The 20,347-nt window shown below is 47.4% G+C and overlaps 1 protein-coding gene across 3 annotated transcripts in view; it reads right to left on the reverse strand.

Annotated features, from left to right (window-relative positions):
* KDM4A (lysine demethylase 4A) overlaps positions 1-18,972 on the reverse strand; it is a 44,088-nt gene extending 25,116 nt beyond the window's left edge. The window contains exons 1-11 of one of the 3 annotated variants that reach the window (XM_028123270.2): positions 18,911-18,972; positions 16,293-16,451; positions 15,467-15,642; positions 12,675-12,789; positions 11,246-11,439; positions 9,106-9,155; positions 8,224-8,327; positions 7,680-7,817; positions 6,744-6,991; positions 5,668-5,867; positions 4,220-4,596 (exon numbers count right to left, since the gene is read on the reverse strand). In XM_028123270.2, coding sequence (XP_027979071.1) covers positions 4,220-4,596; positions 5,668-5,867; positions 6,744-6,991; positions 7,680-7,817; positions 8,224-8,327; positions 9,106-9,155; positions 11,246-11,439; positions 12,675-12,789; positions 15,467-15,642; positions 16,293-16,430 — 1,740 coding nt within the window. In that variant the 5' untranslated portion in view covers positions 16,431-16,451; positions 18,911-18,972. Of the gene's footprint in view, positions 1-4,219; positions 4,597-5,667; positions 5,868-6,743; positions 6,992-7,679; positions 7,818-8,223; positions 8,328-9,105; positions 9,156-11,245; positions 11,440-12,674; positions 12,790-15,466; positions 15,643-16,292; positions 16,452-18,551; positions 18,633-18,846 lie in introns of those variants that run through there. The other 2 variants (XM_028123268.2, XM_028123269.2) reach the window with 2 other exon arrangements.
* Between the last annotated feature and the right edge of the window lie 1,375 nt (positions 18,973-20,347).

Genomic DNA, 20,347 nt, shown 5'->3' on the forward strand with positions numbered 1-20,347 from the left:
TTGGTGCTTCAGCAGTCAACCTGGGTGCTTTTACCAAGGCCCCTGACAAAGACCAGCACATAAACTGAACAGCAAGAGGCCTGAATTACAGCGTGGGGGATGCTTAAAGTGGGGGCAGGAGGGCCACAAGGGTGCTCTTCAAAACCCAGGTATTTCCAAATATAGATACAATGCCATTAGACCTCTCCAGGGATAGGTAAAGCGGTTCAGTTTCTGCCTCAAGCCTTGACTGTCAGTCCCCCATTCCAACCCAATCAATCCTGATGTCAGCTTCCTACTAAAACTAAACTTCCATTTATTCCTTCCACATTTACAGAAGGCTCATGGCCAAGTCCCAGGACCATGCTGGTACCTGAAGCAGCAAGGCTGATGTGGCACAGGGCCTCACTCCTGGAAGTCTGGCCTTCCCCCGCCTAGGAAACTGTGCAGAGTATGGCGGACTGTCATAAAAAGGGAGCCAAGCGCTGCAGGTGTTCGAGGTAGGAAGGAAAGCAGATGGAAGCAATGAATAGGTTTCTGGAAGTAGTGACTTTTGAAAAGGGCTGGGCTCCAATAAGCAAGAGAACTGTTCCAGGAAAGACGTGTGCCGAGGGCTCCCCCGGCTCCTCCTACCTCCAAACCACCTGTGGCCTGGTGATGGCTTACAACAAACGAGAATGCACGGGAGGCCGCTGAACTGTACGCGAAAAAATGGCTAAAACAACAGATTTTATGTCGTGTGTGCTTTAGTACAATTAAAAACAAATCAACCTAAAATGTAAAAAATAAATATAATAGAAGGAGCGCTTCAACTGACAAAAGGAGAAGTGAAGCAAATGTGGCCAAGTATTGACAACCGTCAGGCCCAGGTGAGGAGCATTTGTGGGTTCACTTTATTATTCCACACGCATCTTTGTGCATTTAAAAATGTATTCTGGGGGCGCCTGGGTGGCTCAGTCGGTTAAGCGACTGCCTTCGGCTCAGGTCATGATCCTCAAGTCCCAGGATCGAGTCCCGCCTCGGGCTCCCTGCTCAGCAGGGAGTCTGCTTCTCCCTCTGACCCTCCCCCCTCTCATGTGCTCTCTCTCTCTCACTCTCTCTCTCAAATAAATAAATAAAATCTTTTAAAAAAAATAAATAAAAATGTATTCTGATGTCCCTTGACAACCAAGTATGTAAAATGTGGCTAGGGGGCGCCTGGGTGGCTCAGTGCCTTAGGCCCAGGTCATGATCTCAGGGTCCTGGGATCGGGCTTCCCACTGAGCAGGGTATCTGTTTGCCCCTGCCCTGGCTCGTGCTCTTTCTCAAATAAATAAATAAAATCTTTAAAAAAAAAATGTACTCTGGAAATCTTCAATCTCCAGAAACACATGGCAGTGAACCTTCCAAAGTCAAACTGCTTCATGACACACAGGCAGACCACTCCGATCTGGCTTCTGACACCCTCCACAGCACCTCCCAAGGCCCTCTCCAGACCCATATGCCTGAGACCAACAAAACTCTGCACATGCTTTAACCTTGGCATGTGCAACCATCACCATTTAGAACACACTCCTCTCCCAGATTCCCTTCCCCATTTCCCTCCAGCCACCACACATACTCCTGCAAATCTTCAGCCTAGCTACGACGCCTGCTTCTCCACAGTCTCCCCATACTCTTCACCCCAACCCCAGGCTGAGCTGCTAACTCTTCCACTTGGACGACAACACTTATCCCTAAGGGATGGATTTATTTGCTCACATCTAGACTATGAGCTCCTCGAAGGCACAGTCCTAGCCCCGAGTAGGCACACCGTGTGTGCTTATGGAGTAAAGCAAAGAGGCAGAGCAGCCAAGTTATTTTTAGAGAATGTGAAGTAGTTCAAAGACAGCAGCGCATCTAGGAGGGGTGGGGCAGGGGGCTGGGTGGCGATGCAACGGAGAATGGCATTACCATCAGACTCCAGCTAAGAAGGCCATACAGACATAAAAAGGAGCCAGGAAGGCACTCGTGGTTTTTAAGCAGGAATAAGAGGCATGTCAGAGAGAAGGCTCCTCCTCCCAGCATATTTCCATATGGAGGGTTTCCTGGCTTTTCTCCCAACCCTTGGACCTTAGTGAGCTTCACTTAGCTGGGATCTGCCTTTTGCGGAGGGAGTGCGTTCAGGTCTGTGTCCACCACACATGAAAGGCAAGTGGAAAATGTTCAGCCACTATAAAACGCCTGTGTCCTCCAGGACTGCCAGCTGACTAGGCAGGTAGCCTGTCTCACTGAGGTTAAATGAGCAGCAAAGCCATTTGGCCATAGGTTAAAAGCTACTCTCTTCAATCATTTTAACTGGTAATGAAGCAACATTCTGAGCTCCATAAGCCTGACTACCACATCCATTCCTTAACTGGTTCCTAATTTGGGAGAAAAAAAGATGGGTGTTATTTGTTGGCTCCTCTCAACACCCCCCCTCCACACACACACTCTGCGGTAAGATGAACTTAGCAGGAACATATAGTCTAAACCATGCAGATAGGGGCTCCTGGGGGGCTCAGTCGTTAAGCGTCTGCCTTCAGCTCGGGTCATGATCCCAGGGTCCTGGGATCGAGCCCCACATTGGGCTCCTTGCTCCGCGGGAAGCCTGCTTCTCCCTCTCCCACTCCTCCTGCTTGTGTTCCCTCTCTCGCTGTGTCTCTCTCTGTCAATAAATAAATCTTTTAAAAAATAAATAAATAAAAATAAACCATGCAGATAAAGTAGTTAGCATGTAGTAACTCCTTGCTATTTTTAGCTGCCTTTGTGGTTGTGACTGCAGCCAAAGGCAAGAAAGGCAGGAGGACACCGCACAAGGACAGTGTGACCGGTAGCGTAAGAGCAGGGTCACGGACAGCGTGACCAGTAATGTAACAGCAGGGTCATGGACAGCATGACCGGTAGCGTAAGAGCAGGGTCATGGACAGCGTGGCTGGTAGCATAAGAGCAGGGTCAACGAAGACCCGGGAGCTCTGTGAAGAAGAGTGGCTCTGATGTGGCATCGGGGGGGTTCTGCTGTCCAAGCTGGAGAGCCACCTCTTGTGGAAGCTGCCACAGGAGAGCAGACAGCAGCCGCCAGGGGCAATGAGAAGGAAACACGGTCCTCAGCTCAGCAGTCTGCCCCACTCAGACAGAAGGAGGGACGGGTGGCGGAAGAGGAGATCTACAGAAACTGAGCCCTGAGACTGAGAGAAGGCAGAAAGGAAAGTGATGTGGGTATTCAAGATGAGGGACAAACCAACCACAAAAAGGCACTACTGGGAAAACCAGAAGTGTAATATGGACTCAGGGTTAGTACTAAAGCCAAAAACAGAGAAAGCCAATAGGCCAAATGCTGACATCCGGAGACAATGAGTATACGTGAGGGGCTGGTGATAGTTCTCCATCTGTATAATGAAACATTTCATAATAAAAACCTCTAAAAGACCAGTTTTTCAAAGGTAAAGGTAAGGAAATGGGGAATAACTAAAACTTTTCTGCACTGACTTCAACCCCACCCCAGCCCCACTCGAAGCTACAACTTGACCCATAAGCTGTGCAGCTGGGGAGTAAAAGCAGGTCACTTGGGTAGCCATGAGTCTGGCTGCATTCAACACGGCTCTGCTGTGTCCCACTGAGCTCCATTAAGAGCCTTTCAACACAAAACAGAGAGAGAGCAGCTTTGGTGACAGCATGTTCTAGAAGAAAGCCTGAACAAACATTCACATTTATGGCTTTGGGAATTCATCCTGGTCTCCAAAGCTCTATCAACCATGTTGTACTGGGAGATGAAGAATGTATGCGGGGAGGAGAGGGAAAATCCCCATGGGTGTCTACAAGGCAGTCAAGATTTAAAAAAAAAAAAAAAAAAACCCTTGAATTTTCAGGTAAGAAAGGCCATTTCATCCCCAACCCACACACAACCGGCTGCAACCACTGCCACCCTAATCCTCGTGCCTCTAGGGCAGGGGTGGGTTGAAAGGTGCGTCCAACAGCTGGAGACCCGCAGCCGTCATGAAGACGGCTGAATTCTCTGGAACACGCACACCGGGGCAAGAGAAAAGGAACTCCCAGCAAAGAACAAGCTGGAAGTAAACCAATGCCACCCGGCTTTCTGCTTGACACTGTAGACTGGTGGCCCCTTCTGACGGCCTCTCCTGCCATCTTGGACACCTGCAGCAAGCACCCCCCACCCCGACTCCCCCCCCCACAGGGCCCCAGCCAGGCAGCTCCTCCCACCAGCACTGCCCAGAGCCCATACCTCCGCCAGCTCCCGTTCACTGATACTTCCGGTGGCGCCCCCTTTCTTCCTCGAGCAGGGCTCTCCCACGGTGACCCTGCCGTCCCCTTTGGCATAGCTGTGCACAGTGAGAACTCCCGACTGCCCTTGGGCTCGGCAGGACAGAGGCTCACTGGTTTCTGAATCGGAAGAAATAGAATCCCGTGAAGAACTGGAGCCCAGGCTAGAAGACGATTTCTTTTTCGAACCTGAGAGGACAAGGCGTCCGCCTATAGAAGCAGGATTCACAGAAAGATCCAAGGCAGTTGTTTCTTGGTCCTCCTCTTCCTCCTCATCCTCCTCTTCTAGTTTGACGTTTTTAAGCTCTTCAAATTTGACTTCAGAGGAGTCAGAATAATCTGAAACACACACACACGTTGGCCAGAGCCAACTTCCCCACGCACACATGAAGCTAGAGAAAAGCAGAGTGGTGAAGCACAGAGGAACACGGGTGGCAAGTGAGGCGTGGCTTCCGATTCTGGCTCTATCACCTACGGGGTCACTGTGTGCTCTGGGGCTCACTGCTCAGCCGCTCCAGGCCTCCAGGCTCGTCCCATGGAGGGTAGGTAGCCTACCACCTATCTCCAGGGTTCTGTGTTTACGATGGAGCATAGAAGGCACAGAGCAGACCCTCCGAAGTCACCCACAGGAACGAAGGCCTGAGCCCAGCAGGCCTGGTGACCCACGCTAGACACTGTGGTAACCAGGCCCCAGGGCCCCGGTCCACGGTGCGGTCCAGCTGTCAGCAGGTGCACCAAGGCACCCTCAGGACAGATCCTCCAAGCCTCACCCGAGGCTGACTCAACTCCCCTAACAAAACTACCCTCATCAACCACCCGAGCAGGTAGAGTGGGCTGTCCCACACCGTATTTGACCACGCCACTTCCTTCCTAAAATCCAAGTGGCCCTCAAGCCCGTGAGAGAGCAAACACTAAGATGGCAGCCAGTCGCCACACCGTCTTACTCCTACTTCTCTAGTCTCACCTCCTGCTAGTACAGCTGTCTTCTACCCTTCCCACCCTGGTATTCAAGTTACAGGAAATCACTACCAGCTCCCCCCAAATAGCTCGTGTGGTTTCAGACCTCCATGCCGGCGCCCCTGCTACTCCCCTCTGGGTGCCCTTCCTAGGTGCCCCCAGCTCTCTGCCTGCCTGGAAAACTCCAACCTCTCTTGTAAGAGCTGCGTCAGCATCACTTCACCAACCTTCGGCGTTTCCCTGACCCCTCAGCAGGCAGAGGGAGGGGGCACCTCCCCTACCTTCCGCCCAGCATGTCCCTCTCCTCACACCCATTCTCACACTCCACTTACACTCTCTGCTCACAGACCCATCTCCCCACTTTTCCATACCTGTGACCCTGCACGCAACATGGCATCTAACACAGCACAGGGCACGGTAACGCTTGTGGGAAAAATACCACAGCCGACCAACCTGGGAAGGGAAGAGCATCCTCGACTTGCCGCACAGAGCTGTGGGTGGGCCTCACAGGAGCGAAGGCGGCCTGGCACTCCGTCACATCGTACTGTCCGGAACTCAGCTCCTCCTTAGGGAAGAGCTCACTCTGACTCACCTCCTGTGGTATTTCAAGACAAACTCTGTGCCTCTTTGTCCCTATACGATGTCTGGCGAGGCTGCGAGGAGGAGAACACACTTTTTAAGGGCCACAAATACATTCACATACAGACATGTTCACCCACATCCACACATAACCCAAAATGAATGAACGGCCAGAGCCTGCCCGCTATGCTTCACACTTCAGTCCCACCTCTTGTCTGTGGGAGAGACAAGGGACTTCACCTCTCTGAGCCTGTTCCATCCACCAAAAAATAGGAACATCACCACCCACCTCAAAGATCTGATGTGAAGCTTATAAGGTAAGCAGAGTACCTGGCGGAGCACCTGGCATACCGTAGGTACCCCATAAATACTCCTCCTTTCTTCTCCACATGGCCCAGGATAAACTCCCCAGAAGACGGATCCTCCAGTTTAGACACCAAAGACGCTGGCCTACCTCAATCCCACCACCCCCTGCCCTTATGGGTTTCATTCCCACCACTACATTCTCCTTCGTAAAAAATGTCTCCTATGATGGGGCACCTGTCTGGTTCAGTCAGTAGAGCATGCGACTCTCGATCTCAGAGTTGTGAGTTCAAGCCCCACGTTGGGCAGGGAGCCTACTTAAAATAAATAAATAAAAAATAAAAAATGTCTCGTGTGGCAATGAGAAAAATGACTTTTCTGGCTCAGAGAGAGCCATGCTCTCTTGTGTATATGACCTTCGCCCCAACCAACTACAGGCCCACATACAGATGTGGCCATTCCTGGGGGACAGTCATAAGGAAGAGCCTGAATGCCCTTGCTGTGAGAATTCTGGAGCCTCTACCAAGAAGAAAATTCCTTCAGCTGTGGCTCAAACACCCCACTTAGAAACAGCCTCTCGACAGGTTATGGAAGCTGCCCAGACACCCCTCCCTCAAACAGCTGGGCCCAGAGGGCCGCTGGGTTACCTTCTCTTTAAGTCACCCTCCTCTCCATCCTCAAGCCCTTCCATGTCATCTTCCTCTGGACAATCTTCATTTCTGGCTCTTGGCGGCAATTCGCTCTCCTTAAGAAACTCAGCTGCTTCTGGCGTGGGCAGAGTATGGTCGATAACTGTGCTGTCCTTCCCAGCTTTCCAAAGTTTGTACCTTTCTGGCTGGAACTTCCTCACAAACACATCCATGGAGATCTTCACCATGTCCTTCCTACAGGAGCACTGTCCCAGGGAACCAGGAGAGCCCCAGTCAGCATGCTTTCACGGCTTCCACGCGACCCCCATATCCCATCTCCTTCCTCCAAGTGAAAAAGACACAAGCCCATTTAAAGCCAAACTGCTTGCGTTCACAGGCTGAGGGCAAAATGTCCTTGCAAGGCCTTTGAGCATGGCGGGGGAAGCATGGAAAACAGCAGGGAGCAATGTGCAGCACTGGGGTGTGCCCACCTGGGCACTCACTAGGCTGCGCAGAGAAACACTGCAACGAAGCTCTGCACTCACACCCAGGAAGGTCAACGTCCACCTTCCGTCTGAGATCTAGCCAAGCCAGGACCACAGGAGCGAGTGCGCCCAGTCAAATGTCCAGCCTGCCTGCTTCCCTAACGTGAAGAACTTCTCAACGGAGAAATCCCACAGCGGCCAAAGCAAGAAATATCAATGTGTGTGGGGGTGGTTTTCAAGCTCCATGGACTTAAGCACAGAAACCTCACTTGAGGTGCCCCAAACCTGAGCAGACTTTTTACAATTCTGTGCGACCACAATATGCTGGCACTTCTGCACATCCCTGTCACTGTTTCTGAATTCCAGCAGTTCAAAGAATGTTCTAATCGCCCGCCAGTGTATCTAATGAGAATTTGCTCACCAGACATTTTCAGTCATGGCGTTATAGGAAAAAACCCGACAGACTTACCAGCACAGCTTGTTTGCCATATTCAATCCACCGCCGGGTAGCAAAATTGGTAGACTCCGCACAGTTGAAGCCATGGTTAAAGCCGGCATGGTAACCATAAGGGAAAGTGATCATGAATTCTCCAGCTTCTTGAGTGACCTGAACGAGAGCAGACTTGAAGCAGCTGCAGCAAATGGCTGAAGTCCACCCAACTGGCCCTCTGAGCTCCAGCTCTGCCACAGCTTTGCTGAGTAACACAGGATAAGTCCCAAAACTACCGGAGGTCTTTGTAAAATGCAAAGCCCTATCATATCAGACCCCATCGCTCTAACTGACCATTCCTCCAAGTCAACACTGTTCAAGGGGACTGGACTCTGCTCGGGCACGGGGAGCTACAGTACCTCCACCTTTAACACCCTTGGATCGAAGTATGGCTACATCGGTTATAGCTCCGGCCCACTCCTGGTACAGAGTGATGAACTAGATTAAAGCTCCTCTGTGAAACAGACCAAAACGGGCGGCTTCCTTGTAAGCCTAAGGACTTCTGTATGTAAAATAAGCTCACCTTGTCAAAAGGAATTCCGTATTTCTTCAGCATTAAAGGGGAAATCAAGGTCATCTTATGGCGGAGAAAAGCCTCGCAGCTTTGAGCACTTCCAGGGAAAAAACCTGTTTCATTGAACATGGACACGGGTTAATACACTGCTCCCCACCAGCAATTCAACCCTGGAGTTGCTGCACACTTGTGTGTCTCATCCAGATGATAAGGAGGATAAATCACCACAGATCATTCTAGCTTCAGGCCAATCCTAAAATTCTACAATGAGCCCCTGGGCTTTCTCCCATGCAAGCTGTTACATAGGTAATCAAATTCTGTTTGGGCGACTGAGATCACCCAAGCTGCCCTGTCCTTATAAAATGCTTTGAAACTATTTAGGACCTTCCTCTGTTAACCTATATCCCTCAATCTTTTGTTAGTAACACATCCACAGAGTAGACTACCCAAGCTCTCCTGAAATAGGCTCTCTGGTGGTACAAATCTATTAAAGTCCACTTAAAAGAACCAAAGCACAAAAATTGAATTTTCACATTTGGGTTTCCGACAGAAGAACCAGACCCAATATGACTGGTATACGATCTGTGGTCAAATAAACCCATGCCTAATAAAACTGAGGTAAAGACTAGAAATTACTTACTTAGTAGTCAAAAAAAAAAAAAAAAAGAATGAATGAATGAATGAATGACTTAGTCCCTTCCCAGGACAAATGGAGGAAGTTTCCGATTTTAATTGCTCTGCTGGGGTAACCAATCCAGCAGTCTAGCTCATCCCCTACACACAGGCCTGAGAAAGGACACACAAGCATCTGACCACAGCGAATGGACATTTTAGAGCAATTAGCACAGCTCACAGGAAGGTCGGACCCAGCACGGAGGGGAGACATAGTACCTTTGGCAAGGCGCTCCAACCGCTTTCCATGCTCAGGGGGAACAGAGTACCTGCAATCACAGAAAAGCATCGCATGCTGAGCAGAGGACACTACAGGACCTAAGGGGCTCTTTCCCATTCTCAAAACAGCTCGAAATACCAGATTTTTCAACTTCCCAACCACAAAAACCGGAAAGGAGTCTGGAGAAATGATATATTAGACTATCGGGGGAGAGGAGGGAAGAGCCCACAAAGTACAAGTGAATGTAGTTTTCTTATGTTCACTCATTTACTGAGACAAGAGGCAGAATCTATGGTATGTAACCAGCATTACTCTCCTTTATAATGCTCAAGACATAAAAAAAATTTTTAAAAGGATAGCATTAAAGTGCTCCTAACAAAGCCTAAAAGGCCTAACTGGGACAGGACTGAGGAGGAATGGAAAACGAGATGAAAGTGGGATCTGATCCTAGAGACTAGGCCCCGTATCTGCTGCTGACCCCATTTCTCTCTTCATTTCCGTAACAGCTACACTGATTACCCAATAATTAACCATTCCTCCACTCCGTGGAGTAGTGATACACCACAGAAATTGCTCTTTATTAAAAAAAAAAGGAAACCACGCGACCACTTAAAATTTTTGCAGAACTGTTTAACTTAACATTCTGCAACTCACAGTAGGTCCTTTTTTAACCTTTACAACTGATTCTAAAGATTATTCCCCAACAGAAATTTCTCATCCCAAATAATTTCATTATGAAACAAAACAGATGGGGAGTAGCAGAAAATGTTGGTCACCCAAAGGACCTTGGGATCCATCAGGCAACCTTACCCAGAAGTCTCTGGAGGTCCCACTTCCGATAACCTAAAGAGCACGTGTAATAACTAGAAAATCTTCTCTCTCCAGAAAAATGAAAATCCAACCTCAGGGAACTTAGGAGTAAAAAGGCAGAAACCACAAAAGCAACATTTACAGATTCTAGAAGTCTAGCCATCTAAGAAAGGAAATGGGACAGCAGTTAGGGGGTCAGCAGAGGCTCAGGAGATCACCCCCACTAAGATTAGAAACTGGAAAACATCTGAAAAAAGGAAAACCTCTGGGAAAGGAGGTGGCTGAGATGCTGGCAAAGGCAATGAAGACGCACAGTTTCCACGACTCCCCGTGACCTGGCCCACGATGTCCCTGCCAGCCTGCTCGCTCTTCCCTCCTTATATACGGCACCCAAACCACAATGGACTTCCTCTATTTCCCAAGACATCGTGCTCTCTCTCAACTTAGGCTCTCTGCATGTGTTGTTCCAACCACCTGGACACACTTTCCTCAGTCTTCCCTGCCCAAACACCCGCCACCTTCCCAATCAGCTAGGCCTCCTCATGTTAGGTCTCAGCTTCATTGTCACCTCTTCCAGGGAAGCCTTCTCCAATCCCCACCCCGTGTTCATGTACTCTTCCTATGCGGACCTAGAGCGCCCATCAGAACTTCTCTCACAGTGGATTATTTCCTCACACGTTCAATCTCCTGACCAGTCTCCTATCTATGAGAATAGATGCCTCCTCTGTCTTGGTCACTGCTATCCAACAAAGCACCTTCACTAAAATGCTGGGACTGAGAGATGGATCAGCACAGGGAGAGAGCAGAGAACAGATCTTTGTCTCCCCAACTGGAGAACATCCCGGAGAGCAGGAAGCATATGTTGAGAAGCTTTGCATCCCCTCTCAGGGCAAGCACACACTGCTGCTCACCAAATATTTTTTCCATGAGGAAAAGAAAGCTTTCTATCACCTGAAAGAGTGCCTCCAGTCTTAGAAGTCTGCCTCTAAGAAATGCCTCAGGCCTGTTCAGAAAAAGAAATCACAGTGGGAGAGGCTGGAAGAGCCTCTGTGGCTCTCAGTAACTCAGCCAACTTAGCTTTTCATACAAGGGTATTAAATGCCCTGCCCTCTAAAGCCTTGCTATTCAAAGGGGGTCTGAGTGCCAGAGCTCCAACAGCATCTCATGGCTTAAACACCTGGTGACAATGTTAAATGTCAGTCCCAGGCCAGGCCTCCTGAAGCCGAATCTGCATTTTAACTAGATCCCGAGGTGCTGCGTAGGCACATGAGAGCTGAGAGGCCTGCGGTGGCCTGAGAAGCCCCAGCGCCAAGTGCGGCCCGGCTTTACCAGGACTTTGGCTCTCCGAAGTGCAGGTAGTTGATGCTGTATAGGTCCATGTCTTCGGTGTGCCAGGCAAAGGAGGTCTTCCACATGCCAAAGTACAGGTACGGGGTGTTCACACCCTCAATGGTGATCCCACTCTCCTTCTCCACCAAGTCCAGGATTGTTTTCAGCCGGCCAATATTCCACTCATCAACATGCTGCAAAGGAAATCACAGTTGAGGGCAATTATAGTAAATATAAACTAAGGCTCTGAATCTACAAATCAGAGAAGAGGTCACAGGTGACCTGTCACCTCTAATGAAGATGTGGAATAATGTGGAAACAGCCTGGACCCGAGGACCACAACCCCACTCACTCACTCTTCACAACCACCACTGCCATTAGACCCCCAAAGGGCAAATACCACTTGGTAAAGAAAACCAGTATATGAAAGATGAATCAGGAGGGAACAGCCAACCTCCTGTTCTCAATCCCAGGAGGAAGAGTTTGATCTGAAGCTAAAGAAACTTACATCAAAATAGGAAAGAACTCTTAAACCACCAAAAATACAACATGGGAATTAACTATCCCAATTTGTGACTCTTTAACCCCAATTTCTACTGGGCAGAGTCTTCAGTAAAAAGTCTACAATGTCACCCAAATCCTTTTCCTAAATTGTAATGGTCTGCTAGGAGCCCGCCTCTTGTAAATCCATTCTACATTATTGTGCCCAGCTTTCGTACCTCCCCATCCCAGACCCTTACAGTATCTTCCTGCCATTTACATCTGTAAGTTTCACTTTACACCACTCAAAAAATTGTCATCAACAAACGTGGGATCTAGTTAAACCCCTTCCTTCCAATAATTTACAAAAACATTAAATTAATCTGAGCAATAATCCCTGCAACACCCTACAGATTTTTTAATCATCCAAAAACCGTCCCAAATATTCCTTTCTTAGATTGTATCTAAGGCTGTTCTTTATGTCAAAAAACACTACACCCCAATCCAATGCATTTTGTTATAATAGCTTCAGCTAAAGAATCTTTTTGAGCGTTCTGAAAATCTAAATATGTTTCTCTTAAATATCCACCCCTTTCACTAGAATAGTCAGTGATCTTTTTTCTGCAGAAACCACACTGCCTCTCCCCCAACATTTTCATTAACGGTGATCCCACCCTTTCAAGAACTCATCAGCTACCACCCACAGACTATTCTAACAGCCCTTGCAAAGAACACCGCATCACCCAATTCACATGTAGAGTGGGAGAAATAAAATTCAGTCACATGCAAAAATACCCACAATTAAGTGAGCACAGCGCATCAGCTGGTGGTGGATCGTTCCTTTGTTCGACCACTCATTCAGCAAGCAGCTTTTCCGTGCCTACTATGTGCTGGTCAGATAAAAATGGTATTAGATTATAAAAACGCTGCCGTTTCCGCTGAGTCTCACCTTTTCATAGAGAGTACCATTCACATCTGCACCATAGATTGGAGGATTGAATGTGAGATTTTTCCAGTATTTCCGTTCAAGCTCTTCAAACTCACTATAGCGTGGGGTACAGTACCTTTCAAAAGTAAAAAAAGTATTAACCACTTATCAGGACTAAATTCTTTAGGCATTATGAACAACACAAGACACAATTCTCTGTTCTAGAGACAGCAAGTTATTTCAGACCAACAAGACATAACCTTGGCCTTCAAGGCTCCAATACACAGTAACTGCCTCAACATCCCTTCTAAGAGCTCTGGGCCTGAGGAAGGTCATGTACATGTAAGAGGCATAATACCCTCAACTCTTTCAAGAGACCACTAAAACTACACCCTGCAGGAATCAGCAGTGGCCTAGCCACCCAGGGAGAAAATAGGCTCACAAACTTGTGAGAACCAAGAATGCAAATCCCTACATATCCACAGACAACCCAAACCTGCCAGCACGTGAAGAGCTGAGGCCTTAGAACAGCATTCACTTCTCTTCACTCTGTAAAGGAAACGGCTCCAAGAGGGCTCATCTGTATTATCACTGCTACACTCCCAGCACGCTATGCAGTGGCTAACTCAACAAATAATCACACCTAAAAACAAAGTATTCTGTTTTATTTTTTATTTTTTTAACGTATTTTGGGCGCCTGAGTGGCATCCGCCTTCAGCTCAGGTCATGATCCCAGGGTTCTGGGATAAAGCCCCAAATCAGGCTTCTCTCAGGGAGTCTGCTTCTCCCTCTCCCGCTGATGCTCCCCCTGCTCGTGTGTGTGTGTGTGCGTGCGTGCGTGCGCGCGGGCGCGCGTTCTGTCAAATGAATAAAAATAGTCTTAAAAAAATAAGATGCTTTAAAAAAAGGAAAAATATATTTTTATATATGTACTCACACACGTAGTTGTCTGTATGTCTCTATAAAAGCACTAAATATATCTAACTCTTTAGCTCAATGATCACCTACTACGAATTTACTCCAAAAAAAACCTTCTAAAACTTCAAACCACTCAAAAATTACACAGCAATTTAAAAAATAATGTATAAATTGAAGATATTTGAAAATGCGCACTGTAACTCAAATGGCAAAAAAATATTATGAACGGACAGAGTGGACGCAAAGACCCCAAACTGTGGGGAAAACGGGCTGAGTAGGAAAAAAATCTTACTTTAAATCTGGCCTTACACTTTAATGTCAACCTACTCATAATAAAGTTTAGGACTCTTAAATTCCCTTTGAAATATAAGTGATTCATTCTTCCACCTCCAACTGATCTGCTTTATAAATTCAGATTTTTACGGGCTGGGTTTTCTTAAAGCTGGCTGACCATGCACCTAGAAATCAAGGGTAAGAATTTGCTGCATTTCAGATGAAGGGGAAAGACAGGACTGGCTAATTGAAAAAGAGCCATCCTGAAAGAAAAGGCCTCCCCTACGTTGAGAGAAGAAACCAGACACAGGAGACTGAGGCCTCTGGCGGAGCCCCATGTGAGCCGGAAGGCAGGCAAGTCCAGCCCCAGCACAGACCTAGAAACCAGACATAAAGGATGGCACAGCCTTTCATCTGCAAAGCATGTCACACTTCTTCAACATGCTTTTACACAAACTCGCTCTTTAGACAGCAGGTTAGTCAGTGACACAGAAGTTCTAAGAGTTAAGCTGTCAATAGAAGTAGAAAACCAGAGGTGCCTGAGTGGCTCAGCCGTTAAGCGTCTGCCTTCAGCTCAGGCCCTGATCCCAGGTCCTGGGATCGAGCCCCGCATCGATCTCTGTCAAATAATAAATAAAATCTTTAGAAGTAGAAAGCCACATTTTGAATTGTGGTAAGTCAAAGGAAAAGGTGGTAAAGCATAGAAACAGAACAAGATCTGACGTGAGAGCAAGCACTCATAAAGCCATGAAGTGGTGTCCCCAGAAGCGTGAAGACTGGCAAGCCACACATCCAGCTTTGGGGTCATTCACAGCAAAGACACAATCTAATACGTCTGATTGGCTGAAATCAAGACGTGTATAGATCAAAAGAGCACAGGAAAAAAAGCAAGAGAAAAGGAAGGAATCCCTTGTGGACACTCAAAATTAAGCAGTAACATGGGAAGGGAGGAAGTCCAAGAAAGAGGATTAAAGAAGGTGCAGTCAAGAGCTCAAGAGGGAACCAAAATAATCATTCTCTGTAAATCTGAGGTCCAATGAAAGCTAAATATGAAAAACAACAGAAGAAACCACAGAAAACAGGGAGCCTACACAAAGACGTGTCTAACAGAGATAAGGATGTACGGATGATGAAGAATGGAGGCAAAGAAACTAACAACCAGCATGGCAGTTTATTCACACTTTGTTATGTCAAAATGGAAAGGAGACAGCGGTTGGATGGGTAGTGAGGAGTCTGAGCCTGATAAAAGACAGAAGGACCCAGAAGGAAGAGAAGAAACTACTAGGGCCACCTTTCGATAAGCAGGTGTTACCAACACATCTGGCAAAAACTCCTTTTGAACCAACTCCCAACATTTTCCTTTGCAACTCTGCAACTTACCAAGGTCAGAGAATGATGCCACGTCTGATGGAAGAACAATAGGATTACTTTAGGTAAGAATATGGATGTATTTAGACTGTGACACAGTACAGAAAATAGTAAGGATGCTTCCATAAAAAGAGCAGAAGGGGAGACAGAGCTAGGGCTGAGGAGAGCATCCTTCAGTGGCACACAGCAGTGTTGAGGATGAGACGCTAGCTCCTAGGTGCTATGTGAGTAGGAAGGGACAGGTTTTCACTCACTTATCACTATTGGCTATCTTGCGGAACTCGCGAACAGTCATGGCTTTCTTCTGTATATTGTACTGAGTGAAGAGGCCAGACTGCCCCGTCACCAGCTGCTGGATGGGGGCAGGAATGACCAGATCATCAATATCATCATAGGATGCTCGTGGCTTCCACTCCTTTGGAGGAACGACCTGTAGGGAACACAAGAAACAGATCAGAAACCTGGCCAGCTGGTCACAATCCAGGATGTAGGCAGGCTGCTATCCAGCCAGTCGATTTTACTATAAAGTGACTCTGATTTAAGCACGCTCACCCAAACATAGCAAGTCACACTGCTGGGCTAACCCTGATCCAGTGTGGCCACCAACTAGCTGCCTCGCTGCAATGACAAAAGATAATACTAATTCTCAGCTCAGTATCTTATCTGGACACCAAGACAGGAGGCTGAGGAGTTGATTCTCTCTTAATCTAACAGAAAGCGCACATAAAGAGCCAACTTGCTCTCAGAGAGCTAGGTGAGACTGAAATGAGAACAAGAGAAGGTGGAGGGTATAAGCCCTCAGTGACAGGTAAAAACACTAAAGCACCCATCTCCACCATGAGGATGGAAGCAGCACAGCAGAGGGACCTGGGACACTGGCTCTTTACTTCCCTTTAAAGAAGCCAAGCGGCTCTCAGCTCTCCTGCTACCTAAAAGATGCTTCAGATGTTAACGAAAGGAATTAACTTGCAAATAGGACAGTATACACTCAACACCCTGCCTGGTTTTCATCCCCCATTTAGGAAAAATTCCTGCTGCCCTGTCACAAAAGCCATGTGGAACAACCCCACCCACCCTCACCTTGGCCAGCCCAGCCCGATGAGCTCCTTGGGATTCAATGTAGGCCATGTATCGACTGAAGTTCTGGAACTCCTCCATGGTTGGGTAAAAGGTCATTATCCGAGCACTGGGATTCAGAGTTTCAGATTCAGAAGCCATCTTCCCTCCTTTTTGAGGTCACTTTGGTCAGACAGGAAATACGTTAAGAACATAAAATGTAATTAGAATTAAATGCTGAGAATGTCAGGGGGGATGGGTAAATGAGTGATGAATATTAAGGAAGCAGGGCACTTGTGATGAACATGAGGTGTTGTAAATAAGTGATGAATCACTAAATTTTACACCTGAAACTAATATTACATTGTATGTTAACTGACAGGAATTTAAATAAAACTTGAAAAAGAAAAAAAAATGCTAGGAATGTCAGTGCTGAAACACTAAAAGGTGCAGAAATCCTGAAGAAACATTAAGACCTCACAGCTGGAATCTGCCTCTAGGTAGGTTATTTAAGTGAACAAGAACACAGATAGAAAAGGCTCTGTTTAAAAGGATCCAATGTATCAAAATTGTATATAATTAAACCTCATTTAAATGTAGACATTGTTTCAGCTCAAAGTTGTTACTAGATTGTTGGTCCCACTGAACAATACTAGAGCTGCCCTGCCCCTATTTTACTCTTATCTTTTCAAGTTCCTCCCTTATTCACCTTTGATAATTGCTTCAGGAGGTATTAAACGATGTATTACAACAAGATTTAAAAAACAACCTATGGGCTCCCTTTTAGGGCACCACTTTAAAACTGGATTCTAGATTCCTAAGGAAAGTTACTTGGCTACAAGATTACAAAGTTTAAGAGTTAAAAAGTACTACTGATACTAGTATTTCAAACCCTAAAATGAAATTGTTCTACCTAAACCAAAATGTCATTTCAGCAGTACTACATGAGGTCAAGCTAGAGACTAGTTCAACTGTTCCATTCCCAGAATTCAAAGGACAAAATGTAAATGGGCAATAAACTGGCAATACAGGGCAAACTTCAAACTGACTGTAAAAGGTGAAATACTGTGTTTCTAGATGAGGCCTGCAACTAAGTGGGTGCATCCCCATTGCCTGATAACACAATAGACTATTCCAAATGAGTAAGAACCAAGCACACCAGCTAAAAGGAGCCACTTTAGAGGCAAAAACATTTCCCTCCTCGACTCCCCGAATCTGGGCCCCAAAGCCCAGATCCAAGAGATCCCTCGAGAGCTAGAGAGCTCAGAAGGGAATCAATTGCCTCCAATCTACCAGCAACCTACTAACAGACTAGGAAGACAGCATGGCACAGAACTGTCTAAGGTAGGAAAGAAGACAAGCCTCACTACCCACATCTCTCAAGCTTCCATTTCACCAAAAATAAAGAAGTGTGTTCTTGGCCAGGAGCTTTCCATGCATCTCACCAAAACTTTACATAGGAGGTAAATGGTTATCCTCATTTTACAGAGCAAGACATCTCCCCACCATCCTGCAGTGCACCCCAGTGCTTCTTCCATTACCCTATGCTGCCTACATCATAATTTCCACCTAGACTAAGCCCTTTGCAAGGGCAGAGCCAAGTGTGGAGGAACCTCAAGTTTAATCAGTTTTGAAGACCCTCTTTTTTAAAAATCAAAATATCTTTCTTCAGCCAATTTTACAAAAACATATAATGTGAACACGGTGTTAGGTCCCATCGCTACGGCCTGCCTCTGGACTTAGTCATCTTTGTATGCCTAGAACCTAGAACAATGCACTCGGTAGAGCAGACACTCGGTAACTGTTGAATAACTGATTTCCTCGCCCCCACTTCAGTTGCTCATTGCCTTTTTTCAACCCTAGGATGCCTTTCCCCCAACCTATTCCCTGGGGAAAGCTCCTGTTCCCTGACTCCTTCATTTCCCCCATTCAGCAACAAAGCCTAGTGGTTTAAGAGGTCCGGCTCCGGAATCAAAACAACTCTGAATTCAGATCCGGTCTCTGCCATTTATAAGCTGTGTGACCTTGGCTGTATATAAGTTGCTCGAGTCTCAGTTTCCCCACCTGTAAAATGGGGATCCCAACCTCTTTGCCCAGCAGGGTTTCTGTGATTAACTCAGATGATGCAAGCGAAACGCTAAGCACTAGGCCCGGTACTTAGTAACTCAGTAAAGGTCGCTGTTGCTAACAACTACCTCTAACTCCCGCCCCCTCCCCTCGCAGCTACCCCCGCGGGTACCACTCCCAAGGCAGACCCCCGCTCCCAAGGTCCCCGAACCTCACCGCTTAGACGGCCTGCCCCTCCCGGCCCCGCCGCCTAGGCGAGTGAGGCCCGGCCGCAGGAAGAAGAAAATAAGGCCCAGTACACCCGCCTCCCTTCCCGACGTGCATTGGCCATAAGAGATTAGAAAGGACCAATCTCAGGACCCATTTTAGAAGCTCCTGTTCCCATTAGCCAAGAACCATGTCTATCGCTCACCGCTGACGGCAAACCCCCCCGCCCCTCCCCCACCGGAGCTCACGGTCACGGCTACAGCAGCAACAAACTTAAAGGATTCCAAAACTGTACGGTTCTTACCTAAAGCCCACTGCCCCGGCAGGGCTAAGGCTTGGATTCTGCTGTCGCCACTAGCCGTACCTACCGCTTTTCCAGCCGGCGGAGAACGAAGCTCCGCCTCCTCTAGAAAGTCGGCCCCTGCGCAGCCGCACAGCGTCCACCAACATGAGGGCAGCTATCACTCCTCAAATAGCCAATGAGCACGGGCTGCAGTCACCCAAAAGTCCGGGCATATCAATCTGCTCAGCCTATGAGCGCCAGGTCGGGCTGTTGCCAGGAGGAAACGCTGTACCGCTCGGGACTGCGGCCACTGAGCAACTTGGCTGAATCGCGGGGCTGGCCAATCATAGGCGGGCTTCTGGCCGCCCAAAGCTAATCAGGATTGAAAGAGGCGAGTGCCTAGAAATGGGATGGTCGGCGAGGGTAGGGACAGTGCAATTATTGTAGGATGTTACTAATGAAAGGGTGGGGCAGGGTCTTTGTAGAGTGAGTAGGACCCTTGCCTAAGGTGGAAGTGCGCTGCGAGCTTCCGAGATCAAGCAGTTTCTGATAAGGTGACCAACTTGTCCTGTTTTGCCCGAGATTGCCTTGGTTGTGAAAACTGAAAGTCCCGTATCCTGGGAAACTCTCATTCGCCGGCCAATGAGACATTTCCTGAAAGGAGCAGTTCCTGAAGGGGAAATAGCTCTGAGGGGGGAATGTCCTTAGGGTCATTAAAAAGCAGTTCTTCAATGAGCGGGAATTTGGGGGTCATTAGGAGCAGCTCTTGGGGCGGGGGAGAAGATCCTGGGAGTCATTAGACGTACTTCTGGAGAGTTGAGGGGGTACCTAGAGTCATTAGGAACGGTTCCTAAGGGGCACTGAGTCGCCCTAAGGAGCTCCCAGATTATCACGGATGATGGGCAAGGAAGCCTACAAGACGCTCTCATAGGTCCAATAGAAAAGTAGAATTCTCAAAACCGGAATCATAAAAAAAAATGTCTAAAATTACACCCATAGATGAGTAATGGTGTAGTGCACTCTAAAGAGCTATGGAGTCAGATCTGTATTCAAAATCGGTCACTCCTCTGAGCCTGGGTTTTCCCGTAAGATGGAAAATATAATACCTGCCTTACAGGATTGTTTCAAAAAGGAGGGGAAATATATGTTGGCAAAAAGGATGATCTTACCTAGAATGGCATGGAGGTAGATCAATCATGATTTATTCCCCTGGGGCTGGACACATGCACCCTAAGAAAACAACAAAACACCACAATAAAAGCAGAGTTCTGTTTCAAAAAAGTCAAGAGAATGATCATTGACTGTTGGGTAGGCAACCAATAGTCTTTCAGAACATTACAAAGTTTTTCTCTCTTGACCTAGTAAGATAATGTATTAGCTAATAGACTATATTGGGTAGCTCACAAAATTGTTAAGAGCCTGAAGAATTCAACTAGGAGGACACATAATGAGGAAAACCACCCCAAATCATGCCAAAGAATTCATCTACTGCTCTCCTTGCTGCTGCCCCTGAACAAGATGC

The sequence above is a fragment of the Eumetopias jubatus genome, unplaced genomic scaffold, assembly GCF_037043125.1.
Source record: "Eumetopias jubatus isolate StellerSeaLion01/CBP00866 unplaced genomic scaffold, mEumJub1_p1.0 scaffold_4, whole genome shotgun sequence".
In the NCBI taxonomy this organism is placed as follows: Eukaryota; Metazoa; Chordata; class Mammalia; order Carnivora; family Otariidae; genus Eumetopias; species Eumetopias jubatus.